We start from the raw sequence: 19,262 nt of genomic DNA on the forward strand, positions 1-19,262 counted from the left end.
AACGGAGGTTCCAGAAGACGCAACATTCGTACAGTTGGAGATACCCTAATGGACGATCACCTCGTGGTCGATGTAAGTCAGGCTGCCAATTCCGAACGGATAGCCTAGGCGGCTCTAGAGCCTCCAATAACCCCCTCTTCGGAGTTCAGGATAAGCGCCGCGCTACGGGTTGGGGCATGCTTGGAGCCTGGTGATCCAACACATACTGTGCCAAGGGCCCGAAGGAGTTGGTAGCAAGCTAAGTTATACCTGTATATGGATATACTCCGCTGTCGCATTTGCGGAGAATATAAGAAAACCATCAAGAGCGAGACATCACGAGATATCTGTTGGATTGCTTACTTCCTATACTTGTAGCTCTAGTAACACATGTAATGAATGAAGTTTGATAGGGCTGGGAGCCTCTGTGAGAAGCTAGGTTCCAATAAGGTTAAGGAAAGTACGGGGATGTGATACGTCGGCCTTATGGTAAGATTAAGGTTAGAAAAGTTAGGATACCCAGTAGAATCTAATAAGTTGAGAGCTATTCGGGCCGATCACGTCTTTTTAGAGATTTGATAGATGTTAGTAGAAGTTAGCGGCGCGGGGCTCCAGAGTCACCATTAAGGTTTACCAGGTTCCCCCTCCAGGACCCCTATTTTCCCGTATCGGGGCCCCGCTAAAACGAAGAGAGCATCCATGGTTTTACTTCATTTGTATTAGGCCTCGACTTTTCACACAACTTTTTACTCGGCGGTAGATTAACGACAATCCTTTTCGGCCCATGCTACTACTTTGGTATTTTCACCATGTCATCTCCATTCTAGAAAATTTCGTTTTCTGATTTTCCTCTCGCTTACAATGTTGGCCGAGCCATTGCAACCTCTACCCATCAGATCTGATCTCACGAGATTTGCAACACGGGTCTGCTAAGACAAGATAGGCCAAGTTGATCATCCTTCCTCAGATCAAAGCTGGATTAAGCGGACTAAATATATACTCCTATGTACAATACTTATGAATGAGGCAGCTATGGTTATTCACTAATAACAGAATCATAACACTGCAAGGCCCGAAGCACTTTAAGAATCGCTCAGTGGCGAACGTGGCTACCAAGAAGGATCTGCTTCCGGGATGCTACTACTGTTTGTTTAACCCTGGCCAGTCCTATTTGGAATCATGACCTGAATCAATAGCGAACAACACAGGATTAGTGTCGCAACTTAAATCCGCCATGCAGTATCGAAAATCCTGCATTGGACGGTTGATACTCATATCTAACTGGCTACATGACCAACGCCATGGTGTCCTGACGCAAATAAGCAGACACTTACGCGACGCCACGTTCCTAGGACCTTCTAGTTAAAGAAACCTTGGAAGTTAGATCATCCCGCGCCATCCTATCAGGATGTGGGGAAGGCTTCGACTGAAGAAAGAAAAGAAAGAGAAGAGAAGAAAAGAAAAGAAAAGGCACCGGGTCGGAGAAGTAATAATAAAGACATTTTACTTGGTTTACTTAGCTCCAGGCCTCTAAACAAACTCGCTTCGATGATAGGCAGAAACCCCAAGCTCGAATTAGGACCTTTTTGGTACGTACTCCGAGAGATAGTATGTAACGTCGCGTCTATGAGCTCCCGCCGAAATGAGGCATCTTCGACAACTGTTCCAATGTTCCAATTGCCTCGAGTCGTCGAGAGTAGGAATTCAGGTCAAGAGTCAGCAAGAAACTATTGGGCGGAAACCCTGGCCAGCTGACGACAGAACCAAGTTATCCTTTAGGATAACACGCGAGCAGAAATTTCATAGACCATGAATATAGGACTCGGAACGAACAACATAGGCAACTGGTTTAATCCTTCTCCCCTCCAATCTGTTTCATCCGTTCCACAGCTTTGACGCTCAGCCGTCGGCGTATCTACTAATTCATGGCGCTTGAGCATCCAAGCGAGCCAACCGGCCTAAGGATCACGAAAGTACCAATTCAGCAATTGGTCGGTGGATCCCTGCTCTTGCACATTCTCCCTAATTACATCAATATCAGAGAGATTGATGGCTTTGCGACTTGCATGAGGAGATCTTTCAGCGCTGCTAGCTATATATTTTTGCAGATAAATTCCGTTGCAAGCCACAAACCGGATACCCACACTAGCTGTCGGGTTCCAAATTGTATGCATATGTACACATCCATTTATATCGCTCTATCTCGACCATTTAAGATCTACTGTAGATCATAAGGGTATGGCAATCTATTAAGTGATAGATGAGCTTCCAATATGTACCTACCTTCCTGCCTGCCTACTGGAGCAAATGGTAAAGAGTAAGGGATTCCGACTCAACCAGGCATACAACAAACATCACATTCGTCAACACGGAATCGTACCTCCTTCCCCTCGTATTTAGTACATCACGTATCATATTCGCCTAGAGAACCTGGCAATATTGATATACAAACCTATTGAAAATTTGAGTTCAGGAGCAACATCCTGGCGGTATTTCGTTGGTCTTTTTGCTGCTAATTAGCTAAGGAGCGTGCGTCTTAAGCGGGCTAGGACCACGAGAATAATTTTGCGCTAACTGGGTATTATCCCCATTTTCCCTCGTCTCCATTTTCCCCAAGTCTGCGAGTTTGGGGTTCCTACTCTGGCATAGGATCTTTGCGGCATTGTGGGTCAGATCTAGCTGCATGTCGGCGAAAACAAGTAGACGTCTTCTTTTCCCCAAGCAAGAGACGGCCCTTTTACACCCTGGTCTATAAGCCAATATCCTGGCTCGCAGATGTGCGGCAATCCAATCACCGCCGACCCGTCAACTGCAACTATTCAGTCTAGACCCTACAGGAGACCCCGAATCTTCGCAGCAATGATTTGCCCCAAAGAAGCTTAGTCCAAGCAACAGAGCTACATGAGTAAAAAGAAATAATGGCGTGTAACGCTCTACTACTACGTCCGAGAACACCGGGATGTTTCCAACGTTCCTCGACGAGAGCCAGGAGAACCTGCTGGGTTCGTCTGGGCACCTAGCTACCACGTTTCCCCCAGGCTGGGATATGGTGGTCCCACCAACAACTCGATGCTATCTGCAGGGGGGTGTATTCATCTCGTCGCAGAGGTTGTGGGTTACTTTCCGTCGATACCCTACTGGACGGTGCAGCTATATAATATCTGGCAAACACTCCCCAATCCTACCGTTCCTATGTTTCCTTTCCCTTGCTACCCCCGTCTAAGACGCGCCGTCCTCCGTGCTCCATCGGCGACGCCAGTTAAACTTTGGATCGTGATAGCTTCAACCTTATAATATACGCAGGGACAAAGATAAACAACGAAAAATGGCTGGAGGTGCTATCGTCACGGGCACTGTCGACGTGGGCCGCGTCGAGGCCCCGGTTACCTTTAAGGCCTACCTGATCTGCGCCTTCGCCGCCTTCGGTGGTATCTTCTTCGGTTATGATACCGGTAAGCTCGAAATCATCCAGATCAGTTATACCATACGCTCGTTAGGTCTAATCAGAGATATGATATGTAGGTTGGATGGGTGGCGTGCTGGCCATGCCGTACTTCATCACTCTATACACTGGAATCCCCTACGACTACGACGCTGCTGCACCAATCGGCGTTAACAAAGATACCTTCGTGCTCCCTTCTTCGATGCAGTCTCTGTTCACATCTATTCTGTCATGCGGTACTTTCTTCGGCTCTCTCATGGGAGGTGACATCGCAGACTTCGTCGGCCGACGTCCTACTATCATTGCCGGTTGCTTCGTCTTCAGCATCGGTTGCATCATGCAGATTTCAAGTACTAACCAAGAAGTACTATTCGTTTTTGGCCGTTTGATTGCTGGCTGTGGTGTCGGTTTTATTTCCGCCGTCGTCATCTTGTACATGTCCGAGATCGCGCCCAAGAAGGTCCGTGGTGCTATGGTTTCCGGTTATCAATTCTGCATTACCATCGGTATCCTATTAGCCAACTGTGTTGTCTATGCTACCCAATCTCGCCCCGATTCGGGCTCGTACAGAATTCCTATCGGTGTTCAGTTCCTGTGGGCCCTTATTCTTGGTATTGGTTTATTCATCCTCCCCGAATCTCCCCGTTACTTCGTGAAGAAGGGCAAGATCGAGGACGCTGCCAAGGCTCTCGCCTTCGTCCGCGGCCAGCCTCTGGATTCCGACTTTGTCAAGGACGAACTAGCCGAAATCGTGGCCAATAATGAGTTCGAGCTACAACACATCCCCCAAACTTCATATATCGGTTCTTGGACCGCCTGTTTCAAGGGCTCCTTATCCCACGGTAATAGCAGTATTCGACGAACTATCCTGGGTGCGGGATTACAATTCATGCAGCAATGTACCGGTATTAACTTTGTGTTCTACTTCGGTACTCCGTTCTTCACGCAGTTAGGAACCATCTCCAACCCGTTCCTGATCTCTCTGATCACGACCCTGGTCAACGTTTTATCGACGCCTATCTCTTTCTACGCCATCGAGAAGTACGGTCGCCGTGCCCTTCTCCTGACGGGCGCTTCTGGTATGATCATCTCTCAATTCATCGTCGCCGCCGTCGGTGTCACGCAGGGACGTGAGGAGGTCCACAACAACGCCGCCGTCCAGGCCATGATCGCGTTTATTTGCATTAACATCGCCTTCTTCGCCACGACCTGGGGTCCCACCGCTTGGGTTGTAGTTGGCGAGATCTTCCCGCTTCCCATCCGATCACGCGGTGTCGGTATCTCCACCGCCTCCAACTGGTTCTGGAACACCATCATAGCTGTCATCACCCCCTACCTCGTCAACGTTGACGAGGCCAACTTAGGTCCCAAGGTTTTTTTCCTATGGGGCTCGCTATGCTGCCTCTCCCTTACCTTCGCATACTTCCTCGTTCCGGAGCTCAAGGGCTTGTCCCTCGAGCAGGCCGATATGTGCATGCAGGAGGTCAGCCCTCGCCGCTCGGCCGGCTGGAAACCAAGCCACACGTACGCGGCCGAGATGCACCAGGTCGAGGATAATCAGGCGATCTTGGGTGATACGATCGAGGAGAAGGTCTAGAAGGACTTCGTTCCGGACTTTTGTACCTTACCAGAAGCCGTCGCTATCGGACGGTGGGAGCCATGCTGGAGAAAGCGGCTGTGTGGGTCGAAGATCAGACCTAGGTTATATATATACCTGCTACCTCATATGTGACTATATAACGATATATCCGTACTTATACTTGAAAAAACAATTATATAAAAGACAGATAGTCGAGCTCCGTGCTCGGTTTATGGGTATATAAGCTGATTTTAGTTTGCAACATGATACATTATAAATACCAAGATCTTGATGAGTTCGTGAATGATAAGGACGTTGATGAGATATGTATTATGTGTGGCCATTGCTCGCTCTGTATTATTGTTGGAAGATTAGGTGGCTGGAAGCCTAGGCGCTGTATCTCAGGGGTATAGGTATGTACTATCTATGGACCTTTACTTCCTCTTATTAACTTAACTTTTTAATATAACGAGTACGACACTCATAACCTCCGTTGATCTCAACAATTATGATGTGATTTTGCTGGTTAGGTATCCCTATGTGTTGGGCATTTTAGTAAGGAGTTACATGATGATTGAAGGATTAACCCCTTTTCATGGATCTTACTCTCTGATAATCATAGCCATGTTTACCTATTTTCTTTTTAGAGTGGAACTTGGAAGCTTTCCTCGGGGGAATAGAGGATTTATGCGAAGCTCCTTTTGACTTTCGATATGGCGACGGTATTTTGATTTTTGAACCCGTGGTATGCTGTCCCACTGTGCAAGAATAGGTGGGAAGAGGTTGGAAGATCGGTAACCAGGACGACGGCACGTGGATATTTGACAACGTCTAAAAGCGTGACTCACTTTAGTTCTGCCCTGACCACTAGATACCTTATATACCTTAATTACAACTTGATTTTCCAAGGTCACTCGAAGGTGACGTGTGGTGCAATGGTCTGATGTGTGGGGTGGGTTCTGGGGGCTCTCTCAAGGTCGAGGTTCGAGTGACACTCAGGGCAATAAAGTCAGACTGTTGCATTACAATTCCCACAACCACAAACTCTGTGGGATTCTGACCATAGTCAGGCGGATCTTGCGCGAGGCAAGGCAGACCCCATACGCGTAGTATGGGAACCCACACATTGCCCAAATTTTTTTTTTCTTCCTTGATTGTTCTTATTGTTTATAGTTGAGGTAAACATAGGTATTTCATATTCTACACGATCTATATCTACACTTTCTGTTCGGAAGACATTCTCCTTTCTAACTTTCAGAGGTATTTCCTATGTAGCTAGGATACTACCTAACCCGAGAGGGTGGATAATGTATCACCCTCCCCGCCCCTCCATGGTTTCAATATCTTTAGGGACGAATCAGATCCTTTTTGAAGTACATAGACTAATCGAATTTAAAGTGTGGCGCGCTCAATCTACCAAGATCATCATGAGATTGGTACGTAGGGCGAATACCCCCAGAACTCCATTTTGGCGTTCCGTGATGTTGTGTTACACATCAGTTGAGGTGCCACAACAGGCTTACGGAGGTATAGTAGGTTATGTACTGTGTACTGCGGGAATTTTCCTTCTCTTGTCACGGGGCTCCGTTACTTTATGCACAACATTACGTAGCTCTGACATTAACCTAATAAAATGGATCTTTTTAGAGTTAATGCTCAAACTAACTACCTACATATTGTGCCATTTAGGGATTGATTACTTGTTGAATTGGAACCGATAAGGCTGAGGACACTTCCATGTATCTATTTTAGATTATCCTGTATCTCGTTTAAAATAAAATAAAATAAATAAAAGCAAGAGGACATACACAAGCAACTTGCTTTTTCCAAGAGCAAATATGCTTGTCTCGGTGATGGCCAAGCAATAATCGGCATCGCTGAAGCTGTGGAGTAGGGTTTATTTCTAAGTGAGTTTGGTGTCATTGCTTTCATTGGATATATGTGTGGGAAAAACCATGTAGGATTAAAAATGACATACGAGTTTTTCCATTTTTTAGAGGACATAGTTTTCCTTGGCTGAATGTTTGCTTTCTTGGATTATGCCGTTGATTTCGTCCAAAATAGCAAGCTTACATGCGAAATATCTCTATTTATAAACATCTATATAAGTGGTGATCAATGATTTTTCTTCAGGTGAAGGTTCGGCAAGGAATTACCTAGTAAGACTTATCTTTTTCTTGACGATGAGAAGTGGTACATTGCCTTTCTGGCAGTTTGACTTAAGTGCCGTTGTGCCTACAAATATCTTGACTATGTTATAGTTTCTTTTCCGTCTTAAACCCGTATGCATGAAATATGATGTAAGTGAGTTGTGGGTGGTTTAGTTGAATATATAGTACGAATCCCTAAATATGCATATGGATCCTATAAGCTCACACTTATTTCCAAAGAGATTAGAAGGACGCCAAATAAAGTTCCGGGTTAGGAGTAGAAATGGTTTAGATTAGCGGCTTCCGAGTAGATGGTTTCGGTAACTGACCCCCACGTGGCTAAGTGTGGGGTAAGCACGACTTGGCCAGGTACAAGTTTCAGTGACGTCGTCTCTGCTGCCTGATTTTTACTGTATTAGAAGTCAACAAACGTTTAAATTTAGCTACACAACCTTATAGATACAACATTCATCACATGATCCGAGAATCGCTCAGCCAAAGGCGTCTATTGTCAAATACCTAGGATCATTTGATCAATCCGTCATCATGGAGCGAAAGACATGGGTCAAGCTAGGTATTAAACTTATTAGTGTACATTCGTTGTTGAATCAAGGTAATGCCGCTAATATGGCATGGCAGAGAACAATCCGGAGGTGATGAACCAGTTGGCACTCAAACTAGGACTGTCTTCCGAGCTATCTTTCTACGATGTCTGGTCACTGGACGAACCTGAGCTGTTGGCTCATATCCCTCGTCCGGTTCTGGCCCTGCTAGTCATCTTTCCTCTTACCCCTGCTTGGGACAAGGAACGTCGAGAGGAGGACGCTGAAAAGGGTGACTACAAAGGCCACGGGCCGGAAGAGCCCGTAATTTGGTTTAAGCAGACCATCGGGCATGCTTGCGGATCGATCGGATTCCTGCACTGTGCCATCAACGGCCCCGCCGCCCAGTATATTCGGCCGGACTCCGACCTGGATAAGATCCGGCATGCCGCCATTCCCCTCAGAATGGAGGAGAGAGCCGATATGCTCTACAATAGTGTCCCCTTCGAAGAAGCCCACAAGTCTTGTGTCCATACTGGAGACACAGCTCCGATTAACGAAGGCCATCCTGGACATTTCGTGGCATTCGTCAAAGTCGACGGCAGACTTTGGGAGCTTGAGGGATCGAGGAAGGGTCCGATCGACCGGGGTGAGCTAGGAGACGATGAGGACGTCCTCAGTCCAAAGGCCCTTGACCTGGGAATTAAACGGACCATTCGGCTTGATCAGGAGGCTGGAGGTGATGATCTGCGATTCAGTTGTATCGCATTGGCCCGCAAGACATGATGTCTCTCAGAATATGCATGAAGTGGTTAAAATCCATGGATTCTACACGCTTTGAGCAATGGAGCCAGAACGGCTATTAGTGTTGTTGGCAGGTCATAAGCATGGCTGGATCTTCAATTGTTTGAAGCATGAAACTTACTTCCTCATGATAGGCCGTATGCTAGCGTCAGACACTGAAGCCCAAGCTTGGCTGATAACAATAGCAATGCCAATTAGTGGGCGACAACATATTAGTCTCGTAGAGAGCGATAATGCTGCGTGTTATATTGATATTTTTGTGTGCCTGGAATATTCATGATGTCTTGGGCTTTGATGAATCGGATCCGAACCCGTGACATCTTACTGATTACCAAAAATAACACATAAGCATGAGCGTGTCGCAGTGTAACTGGATTCTCCAATTACTTGCAGATCGGAATTTACCTTGATAGATATCACGACAGCTCTAATGATCTTCAGCGACGGGCCTAGGCACCGTATTATTGATCCAGTCGGATCCAACCCCCCTTATCTGCCTCTGTTCACGTAAGTTCCCTTTGATAAGCGACTGTGCCACGTACCAGCAGCCCGGCAGATGGCGCTATAGACTTGGAGACCCCGCATAGCTCCATAGTTCGGGTGCGTCTCGGGCATTTCTTCTGATTTGAAACGACGAACAGCCTATATCTTCAATATTATTAAGACTGCTCATTCCTCATACTCCCATAACTTCATCTGCTGTCCCTAATTGTCAATTGTTAATGCCCAAACGAGTTCGTTAAGCTTGTATTCTTAGGCGTCGACATTGCCGTCGCTCGTCGATCGTAGGTCGTCGTGTCCTACCTACTAGTTCATGTTAGCGCCGCGTTGACTTAGGTAGCGTACAAATCTAGCTTCTTTACTAACCTGAGCTAACTGAAGAACAATAATAGTTATTGGTATCGAGGGTAAGCCTTCAACATTGCCAACGGATAGACGAAGCTATCTAGAAGCGGTACTGCAGGTCCATCAATGCCAAGCTATCTGCTCGATAGATTGATAGGTTTGTTGTCGATCGGGTTCATTCCGAGACTTGTTTCGTTCGTGTTAGGGTCATCCTGTACTCACGGGATCGGACCTGCGGACTAAGCGGGACTAGGGGACGACAATAGATAGGCCAGAAAGGGCTGCGAAGAGACATGAGACTAGTAAGATAGGTAATGGCCGTAAATCTACCTTATTGAAGCAATCATCGGCAAAGACGAAGAGGGGCCACACCGCCCATCTAACTGGCTATCTGCGGACTTGAAGTTGGGGAGTAGAACACGTGGGATAAGCGGTCTGGCTCTTTAGTCAAAATAGACATGTAGTCGGGATGTCGTCGCCCGGACTCGGCTGCGGCTCAAGCGAGGGTAGCTGAAAAAGGTGAAGATCATCGATAGATCATCTGTTACTCGAAGTCTGCATTCTCCAATGAAGTATTCGAGAGAACCTCAGCTGAGGGTTTGGTTGCATATGACCTACGCCGGCAAGAAACGAATCAATAGTCATGACAGATAACTCAGCGGTTCTAGGCCAATCTAGCGGCCTTCGTCACGACTACGTAACCCCTTAATGTCGCCGACTGACGACATCTTGGATTCTCATATTTCGTACTCGAATTAAGGCTGAGACGAAAATATTTGCCGGTTAGGTTGCATAGGGATGGGGGGTTGTTCTCCAAGCTCGAAGGGGTTATAAGAGAAACAAGCTTTCAAGCATTTTACCGAATCCGGTTCTCTATTTATTTGTTTTTCGGTGAGGCGCACACCGGGGGTACTTGCGCCTCCCCGGCCAACCCCCACATTTCCTCTAGGGCTATCCATTACCAGGTACACGTGCTTGGAACCGTTAGCGTAGGAGATCCATTAACTTCCCAGGTTTCTAAGGTTCCCGCTAATGACTTTAGTTATCCGGTTTTTAGTTACCGCAGGAACTGCCTAGACGGATGATGGACTAAGAAGCAAGTGTACCTTAGCACCTAAGCACTTTACCTGCCATCATCCAGCATCCATGATCATCCATGACGACTTGTGATGTCCATGATTTTGATTAGGCAGCTACTAGGTAGTGGAATGTATGTCTTATTACCCAATTGGATAATACTTTGAATTATGGATCATCAACCTTTTTTCCTCTCCTCTGTTTCGCCAGCTTTCTCTCTTCTATCTTCGCAACAAGTTTCTCTTTTTCCTTTTTTTTTACCCATTTCACTTTCATTTTAATATATTTTTTTGCGATTGGCATTTCTTAACCCTGATTCTGGATCCACTTCGCAAGATGTGTGTTGCATACGTGCAGTATCCTTTTACCTTTTACTTGTCTGCTTGTGACCTTCATACATAATGAAGCCCCAATCAGACCTCCTGTCACGTCCGAGACCTACCTAGCCTAGCTAGTAGAGCTGCCTGTACCTACCTGGGGGGCCGACTCGTCCATGAACAGGTTTGACAGGCATCAAGTTTTTGTTCCGTTTATGCCGTTCCAGTCCCCATCTGATATCTTAGAAAAATCACCGGCAAGGTGCGGCATGACGTCGACCTTGGCTCTTTTTTCGGCAGCCAAGCCTGTCGTCCGGCCTGGACACTTAGCCCTTTTCTGATGCCTTCTTGACGATGACCTCTCACTGGGTGCTGTACATCTAATTCAGCTCTTGTGGGGACCTGGGCGACAATGTTCTTGCACCCGAGAAGGCCGCAAGATACCTTCGTTGTCCGGGGCGAGGTTCGTATGAGAGCAAAAACCGCGGGCATCATGAGCCGGCGCGGAACTGCCTACTGGCGAACTTAGCAGGTCGCGAGCGCAAAATGCGGATCCTACATTTATTCATATATTAAGATTGCACACGTGGTAGGTTAACGATCGAGTTAAGAAAAGAGGTAAGGTACGGACGGTATGGTAAGGTACCTACATATTCGCAATGGCTGGGCGGGATTGAAGCATTGATATCCCCCTACCTAGCTTGTAGCCTTCTTTTTCAGCCCCTGATGTTTTATTTTCCCTCTTGTCCACTTTACCACTTTACCTCTTGTATTCTTATGGATTCCTTCGCAAGTGCAGCAGCCACACTCAATTGTTTCCCCATCTCTAGCCAGCATCGTGGCATCAACCACGATAAAAAATTCAAAAAATTCCACCGCACTCTTCTACGACCCAAAGGGAAGTCATGTGTACGTCTTGGTTCTAGATTCTAGACAACGGGCTTCAACTGCACTTTGATGGTGCTGTAAATTGATACTTGGTCCAACGGGAGAGACCGCAGACCGCAGTTTTCAATCACGAGCGCCCGTTAAAACTAAATAAGAGAGGCCCTGTATTTCCCTTCGTTTGGTGAGGCGGCCAGGAGCGGAGTCGGGCATTTCCTCCGTGAGAACCGCCCTCCACAGCCATCAAAACATTCTGTTTTTTGCTGCTTTAGCCCAAAAGTCTCCAAAAAATACAAAATCTCAATCGGTTTTTTGCCCTCGTGCCATCCTGAGAAACCCCTATTGCATGACACTCGTTGGTAGAGCAGGATTTATGTCTAAGGCCGGTCCGTCGCCAACATCCTGGTCTATCTAGGGTCCCTACCTAGTAGATATCCGAGACTATACTTCTGCCGTTCACGCGTTGTCCTCGCGGTCCGGCCCGGCGACCGTTCCCTTGAAGGTCAATCCCCCCTACACGGCAAGTGTACCGCACCTAACCTGCATCAAACTCCCTCTTTTCGGATTCGCGCTTCTTTTTAGGGATGGTCGTGTTTGGGCACAACCGTAGCACTAATCTCCTGTCGTCTGTCATGTGCCCGGACGATAGAAAGCTTTCTCGATCGACCTCGATCTTCACCTCCATACCCTCCGGCTCCCTTATTGATCCCCAAGGATGAATCCCGAGAATACCTCGACTAATTCGAGTTCTGGTGGTCCAGCGACGCCCACTAATAGTAGAAAGGAGCGGGGTGCTATAGCAGCCCAGGTATTCCCGTCTTTCCTCTTCCACCATCATTAAGTTTTTTAACACTCCCTCTCAGGCCTGTGAATCTTGCAGACAACGCAAGCAGAGATGTAGCGAAGAAAGGCCGAAGTGCGCCACTTGTCAGGTCAGTAATCGAAGTTTCTTCATCTCCTTCCGATTCTGTCTAGGGATGCCTCCGATAAAAGAATGACGTCGAGGTTGTACAGCTCTTCTCGTCTGCTCGCTCCCTTGGCCATACTGCTCCTAGTGACTCTTCAAACCGCAAGGTAGAGACCTGATGATTGATGACTAACGCCGAGGTGTGGAATAGCGAATGAATGTAAGGATGGTTCGTCTTACCCCGTGCCTTGTCTTTCACTAACCCCATCAGCTGGAATGCAAATATCGAGAGCCTCAACCGACCAAGTACGTATAGTCCGAAGGCAACTTGTACCATCCTCAGATGCATTCGACGGAAATCCCGAGCCGAATCATGTTGCACAATAGCGTGCCGAATACACTAACATGTTGCAGGAAAGACAAGACCCTTGTCGAGATACTAGAACGGCTGAAGAGCCTTGAAGGAGGGCTAAGAAACCTCGATGGGAAGGTCGATAGCCTTAATGCTCGTGGGACTCTTCCCTTGTCTATTTATGGTCCCATACAATCCCATCCTCCTACGACGACGCTAGATGCCGGCAGGTCTAGCGCGTGGCCTGCTACAAACATTCATCTTCAGTCCCAAGCAATTTCTCCGGCCTCACCTCGCGATGTTCAGTATGTCTCCGCCACGCATAAGATGCTTTCCTGGCCCGTTATGCAGCAGGTCCTGGAGAGCCAGGTTCCGAATCTCGACTTGGCGAGTTTGGAAAAGGACGGAGCAGCCATGTTGTTGGGTTTGCAAGGCCGAGTGACGTCTCTGCCAACCAGTGTATACGAAACTGCGCATCTCGGTACCGAGGAAACGTCTTTTCCTCTGCAAGTTGCTCCCGGGAGTTCGGTCGGCGGGATGTCAACCGGGGGTATGAACTGGGACACGATGCAGCGGCTAACTAAATCGTACTTTGACACGTTTAACTTAATATATCCGATCTTGGACCGACAAGTCTTTCAATCCGAAATCTTGCCCACTATTGCGAACCAAGGCTTTGACGAGAGTAGCTCTTCGACTTTAGCATGCTTGATATTCGCCCTCGGCGAAGTTGCTATCAGCGCCGTCCAAGGCGCTCCCATTACAGTAAGGTTTTACGGCCTCTTACTCGCACACAGTTCCCTGAATGTGTCGTGTAATTTTAATGTGCCATGAAGAGCACGATTTTGATGCCCCTAAATTGGAACTTTGCTAATCCGATTTCTGCAGACACATAAAGGCCGACCCAGTGGCATTAGGGGAGGGACCGTTGAAAGGCCGCCAGGGTTGCTATTCTTCAACGAGGCTAGGAAACGAATGGGATTCAATCTGACTGAATGCAGTCTAGAGAATGTGCAAATGTTTTCGTTGGCGGCGTGAGTATTCTCCTTGCTGGAAATTGGTTTCATCACTTACGCCTTTCTGCGTCTAGCATATATTATGGAACGTGCTGTCATCACTTGGTAATTAGAACCGCTCCCGGGTACTCACCTAGCCTTGCATACTAATTGATGCAGGAATTCTGGCGCATGACGACGTCAGCATCGTTGGCGTGTCAAGCGTTGTTGACGAGGTATGTGTCAAATTGGGACATTGGTTAGGGTCGTATTGACGATGTTTTTAGTAATCCGGAAGAACTGACGACTCATCGAGGTGACCTGGTCCGAAGAGCATTCTGGCACTGCTCCATAATGGAGACGTACGTCATTAACCTATACTTAACCCCTATCGGATCTAAGTTGACAAGTCTCAGGTGTCTAAACATGGAGCTGAATATTCCTCAGACGGGGCTCAATAAACTAGAGCCGCTGGTAGGATTACCCGACTTCAGCGGCTCGTTCTCCGAGGAGGATTACATCGGGAACCAAGCTTCCCACTTCCAAGAGCATTTTGCGTCGCAAATAGTACTTCGGCGACTTTCCGTGGAGTTTCATACTACTCTAACAAATGGTAAGCTGCATTTCGGAGTCTCCTAGGCTCCTAGAATGCTTAGGAGCAGACAAGATTTATGGTTCAACAAGAGAAGAGCGGGAAGCATATGCCCTTTGTTTCTCCTTTACTGCTTTGAATTTTCTTAGGAAAGATAACTAATTAAATTTACAAAGCTTTCGGGCCTACACATCTTCCTATTGAGCCACCAATCTCTTCGGCGGCTGCCATGATGAAGAACATGGCATCACAACTGGATCAGTGGAGAGGATTGTTACCCGTCTATTTACGTTGGGAAGAAGAAAACCCGGGTGCGTTCTCGACTCCGGCTGAAGAGTTATACGACGACCAATCGATGTACCCGTCCCCCGTCCCGGATCTCCATACGAATTTCATGTTCTCCGCAGACCTAGACAATCCGCCCGTAACCTATCCTTACGCCGTTGATATACAGACTGCAAATCTTAGGACGCGATATTATTATGTGAAATATCTCATCTACCGGCCGTTTATTTTCAAAGCCCTGCATCATCCAGAGCAAGTAACGCACGACGACGCAGAAGGCGTCGCAGAATGCCTAAAAGCCATGATCAAATGGCCCATCACAATGTCGCCTACTTGTTTCCACAAGAGACTCATCCCGTGCTTGTTCTTCTGGTCGCAAAACCTCCTCGGTGTCCTCTTGATCCTACACCTGACACAGAAAGTACCGATCTTAGTGCGAATAAGGACGTCACTTATGGGCAATAAATTCGACCAGGACGCCAACGAGACGGCCTTACTATGCATAGACTGGATACGGGACCTGAAAGACACAGACGCGACTTCTCTATGGTGCTGGGAGATTCTGAAGGGTGTCTACTCGCTGGGGGACGACACGTGAACCCCTAACTTCACTTTTCTTTGTCGGAGCGTTTCTCCTTGGGTTATATATTGCGAGGCATTTGGGAGGCAGTAGTAGCAATTTGGAACGAAGAAAATCTTGACGGGAGCTTGCGAACCGATCCCTACTCCTATAACTACCTACTATAACTACTATCTACTTACTTAACCTAGGTCTAGATTCATAGGGAGGTCGCAAATCACCTGACAACTACTATATATCACTCACATCCTGTATCGAGGCTATCTTTAACTGGCGCTAGGGGCTTGCGGAATCGTTATAAGAAATTTCTAACAGAAGTATACGTGTGCGTGGGAGTGATTTGATTTCTGCATTGCTGGGCGAAGGATCTAAAGGTCGTTATTTGGGAGGGTGTGTTCGTTTTTGTTCGTCTGGCTATTTGTCGTTCGCGCGAAGCATTTACAGTAGACTTTCCTCGGCTCCCGGCTGCCAATAATTGAACATACTCATGCCGGGGTCTTTCTACTTACATCTTCCGTGTCCTTGGGTCTCTGGTGATGATGATCTTGTCCTTACGTGACCTATCCTATGACTGTTCCCTATCGCGCTGTGAATATGGGGAAACTAATGACATGTTCTTCAGACCCCACAAGCCCTAGAACTCTACCCTTAGACTTACCATATGCGATGGTAGATCTATTTCGTCAACACAAACCTGGCGACGCGCTCGTCCGTGCCTCTTCGAGCCCCGCGCGCGTACGTCGACCGTCTGCTCATCAAGACACAGACCGCCAGATATGCGGCCCAGTTGTCCCGACGGTGAGGTTCTTAGGCCAATGACGATGATCCTCTTAACCACGGCGGAGACAGGATGAAGAAGCTACCTTCCTAGGGGCCCGCAAAGCAGTTCACGAGCAAGATTACCGACTCCTTCTGCACCCCTGGAGCGGTTGACGATGATTTCGTTAAGAAGCCCGACTGGGCTGCTAGGGCAACCCACACTCCAGCGCTGCTTGCCCCACGATAGGCCGATGTGGACCTCAACCCAGCGTACTGGGAGGATGCGAACTGATCCCATTTGGAGTGGAAACCCGTCCAACCCCTCCCCCAATGTGGGCGACGGTCCGACGGGGCTCGAGTCTCATCTGCAAGCATCGTGCGCGCCGTGCGGTGTAAAATGGCGGTCAGCCGCACCGCTTCTGGAATGGAAGAGCTGCCCCTGCAGATCCGGCTAGGTGTCATGGTGTCTTAGTTCTCGGGGCTAGCACGACCTGTTCGGGCTTCGAAATGTCTTCAACTGTTGAAGAATTGCGCCGTCATCGACCCATAGCCCAGCTATATAGCGAGCGAGATATACCGTCGGCGAAAGTGTTCCGACGGATCAACCTTAGGGGTGCTATGCTTACAGGTAGATAATAATGTGTCTGTGTGTGTTAAGATCCATTTACTTGATACGTGCGGAGGCGGGGTATATTTCCAGAATCTTTTTCACGGTTAACCCCCTTTTAAACTTGGGCGAATATGTATATCGGGTGAGTTGATGGTGTTGAGCATCGTTTGGTACGAAACCCAATCGGGTTTAGGCGTCCGAATAGCCCGCGGAAACCTATTCGTCGAGACCACCACTAAGATTCCAAAAAATGGCAATGATAGGTGAACGTGTGTTGATGGCCGAGCATGAATTTGTCCGGTAAGTGGCAGGTTACGACATGATATGCCATAGGGATTCAAGCTGTCAAGTTCGAGGAACCGCTGGCTTGGCTATGACCTGTCAGAATCGGTTAGAATTCGAACCCAGGCAGACTGCCAAGCTGGTGGGAAAAATGTTGCACGGCGTCGCACCGCATTGAGGCTTTATTCGGACTTTTATTAGATGCTTTATTAAAGGGCATCGCACGAACCTTCTCGCGTGCCATGCGGTGCTATTGTGGGAATTTGTGGACTCCCTATAATATATAATCGTGGCCTAATAAAATCTTAATAAAGTCTGACGTCGGGCACCAAACGGAAAAGAGAGCCCATCACCGGAGTAAAAGAAACAGCAATGTGCAGCATGCGGCTCGGTTCACTCGATGGAGTTAATAATAAGGGTAGGACATGGAGAGAGATCAGACGAGCGCTTTGACTTGGACGAAACCCAATTTGCGCTTTGACGCTGGTGGATATCTTGTACATTTGCTCGGCCATTTCGGGGGAGGGGGCTTCCATAATGAGATCGATAAGTGTCTAAGCGCGCGTCGGAACAAAATCCAAGTGCTAGATCTCGGTTGATGCATATTGATACGTATATAGGTGTTTAAACTTTGATAGGAATGGTACATTTTACGGGAATCCACAAGTTCTTACCTCCAGTGATGTCGTTCCTGCCTCTACACTGTAGGAAGCCACACATCCTTGGTAATTCGCCATATAATTCCGTCACCATATAATCCCAGCACTTTCCTCTGGATGTATTAAGATACTTAAAGCATGTCAGATATTAGTTTCCTTCCAGCCCCGCATAGCCGTTTCAACCTAATGAACGATCTGACATGTAACATTTCGACAGAAATAAAAAAAGAAAGTAAGAAAATTACGTTACTCGTATACTAGATACTCATAACACGATATGAAATCTAAGGAACTTTGCTTGTAGCCTTGGCAAATTGCTTCGAGAAACATTCCCCCCACACTTGTCCACAGTTGAAACATCAGGGGAGAAACACGAATAAGAGAAAGAAACATCAACATCCATGATGCCTTCACTTGCATCAATCCCTTTGATTCGGGACGGGGCACTTACGCATAGTACATGGTTACTTCCCTACCTACACTACGTACTTAGCGTATGTTTCTTGGCCTTCGACCCCGACTGGACGGAAACACATCCACTATGTTGCAGTAGTCGCCCGTTGGAAAACCCACTTGAACAGCGGCTTATTATGCAGGTGCCCAGTGTTGTCTTCGGCAAGAGCATGCGAAACTGGATTCTTTTATCTTCTTGCAATCGCTACCTGATAACCCGATTATACTTTACCATGCTATACCTTGCTATGGTATAAACCTTGTTATACGTACTAGTAGTATGCTTAGGATAATATCTATCTATCTCCACGGCCCGACCGCACGCGTGCTCATTCCTAACTTCTTCATCCCCCAACCCTGGAAGCGATTTACGGCCCGATTTAGCACCCATGATTCTAATCCAGCTAGATTTCTGCGGACTAGCCCTGGGCCTTCGGGAATATCGCTAATCTTTCCTAAGGCCTCTGGATCTGTCTATCTGTCTATCATACCATCACGGTGTCATCGTGTCTTCACCCATAGTCGACTAACTAGGTTTTTAAGAAATATCGATGTTACCTTGAACTTGACGCTGTTGCGGTTATATTACTTTGTCTATCCAATTTCCCGGGAAGAATATCTTCAATGCGAACCAAACGTGTTCGTGTTACATCTTTAACACCCATAGTGGCTGACAGGACGTCTTGGCGTTTCCCAAATCCCGATTTTCGAGTCTGGATGTTTTCTTCCTTGGGAAAATTTCAGGGACTTCCGCAATTTTCGTAGCTTTCCCGAGATCTTTGGATATGTATTGCATGTTGTTGGTAAGAGCATACATAGTTCTGGATCGTCTCACCTGCCATGTACATAGTACAACACACTAGTACCCTACTGACCCTAGTCAGAAGATCGGCGGCCGCGTATGCGGCCAGTTCGGTAGATCGACTCGGATGTCGGGCGAAAGATGCGAAAAGCCACAATTTCAACGCCTCACTTTTTTATCGCTTATATCCCAACTTCAAGAATTTTAGCTTTGCCGTAGCTTCGTTTCCCGGCCTTGCAAGTTCTCAACACTCAATTAACACTTGTCGATCGGCGCTTCTACTAACTTATTATGGCGACCCTATCCTTAGATCTAAAAATCGTGATACTATAGCTCATTATAGCCCCTTATCTCACGGAGCCGAC

At 47.4% G+C, this 19,262-nt stretch overlaps 4 protein-coding genes across 4 annotated transcripts; 3 read left to right on the plus strand and 1 right to left on the minus strand.

The window, feature by feature from the left end:
* The first annotated feature begins 2,655 nt into the window (after positions 1-2,655).
* On the plus strand, positions 2,656-5,295 carry F4807DRAFT_406594 (general substrate transporter). Its single transcript, XM_047996311.1, has 2 exons — positions 2,656-3,431; positions 3,502-5,295. The coding sequence occupies exons 1-2, from the start codon at positions 3,305-3,307 to the stop codon at positions 5,016-5,018; spliced, it is 1,644 nt and encodes a 547-aa protein (XP_047858611.1). The 5' UTR covers positions 2,656-3,304; the 3' UTR covers positions 5,019-5,295.
* A 2,265-nt stretch (positions 5,296-7,560) lies between these two features.
* Positions 7,561-8,625, plus strand: F4807DRAFT_113728 (putative ubiquitin carboxyl-terminal hydrolase). Its single transcript, XM_047992803.1, has 2 exons — positions 7,561-7,724; positions 7,790-8,625. Exons 1-2 carry the CDS (start codon positions 7,697-7,699, stop codon positions 8,476-8,478), a joined length of 717 nt encoding a protein of 238 aa, XP_047858612.1. The 5' UTR covers positions 7,561-7,696; the 3' UTR covers positions 8,479-8,625.
* Positions 8,626-12,901: 4,276 nt separating this feature from the next.
* F4807DRAFT_455734 (uncharacterized protein) lies at positions 12,902-15,350 on the plus strand (the record flags this gene model as incomplete). Its single annotated transcript, XM_048000765.1, has 6 exons — positions 12,902-13,645; positions 13,769-13,914; positions 13,971-14,001; positions 14,056-14,111; positions 14,163-14,488; positions 14,644-15,350. 6 exons carry the CDS (start codon positions 12,902-12,904, stop codon positions 15,348-15,350), a joined length of 2,010 nt encoding a protein of 669 aa, XP_047858613.1.
* An 849-nt stretch (positions 15,351-16,199) lies between these two features.
* Positions 16,200-16,553, minus strand: F4807DRAFT_455735 (uncharacterized protein; the record flags this gene model as incomplete). Its single annotated transcript, XM_048000766.1, has 1 exon — positions 16,200-16,553. The coding sequence occupies one exon, from the start codon at positions 16,551-16,553 to the stop codon at positions 16,200-16,202; it is 354 nt and encodes a 117-aa protein (XP_047858614.1).
* Positions 16,554-19,262: the final 2,709 nt, after the last annotated feature.

The sequence above is a fragment of the Annulohypoxylon truncatum genome (genome assembly GCF_022578515.1).
Source record: "Annulohypoxylon truncatum strain CBS 140777 unplaced genomic scaffold F4807scaffold_2, whole genome shotgun sequence".
NCBI classification, from domain to species: Eukaryota; Fungi; Ascomycota; class Sordariomycetes; order Xylariales; family Hypoxylaceae; genus Annulohypoxylon; species Annulohypoxylon truncatum.

Bases quoted from the DNA above. Each gene is read 5' to 3' on its own strand.
- F4807DRAFT_406594 (XM_047996311.1), top strand. From the start codon at position 3,305: ATGGCTGGAGGTGCTATCGTCACGGGCACTGTCGACGTGGGCCGCGTC. The intron at 3,432-3,501 runs GTAAGCTCGAAA...TATGATATGTAG, and splicing joins CTTCTTCGGTTATGATACCG to GTTGGATGGGTGGCGTGCTG.
- F4807DRAFT_113728 (XM_047992803.1), top strand. From the start codon at position 7,697: ATGGAGCGAAAGACATGGGTCAAGCTAG. The intron at 7,725-7,789 runs GTATTAAACTTA...ATGGCATGGCAG, and splicing joins AAAGACATGGGTCAAGCTAG to AGAACAATCCGGAGGTGATG.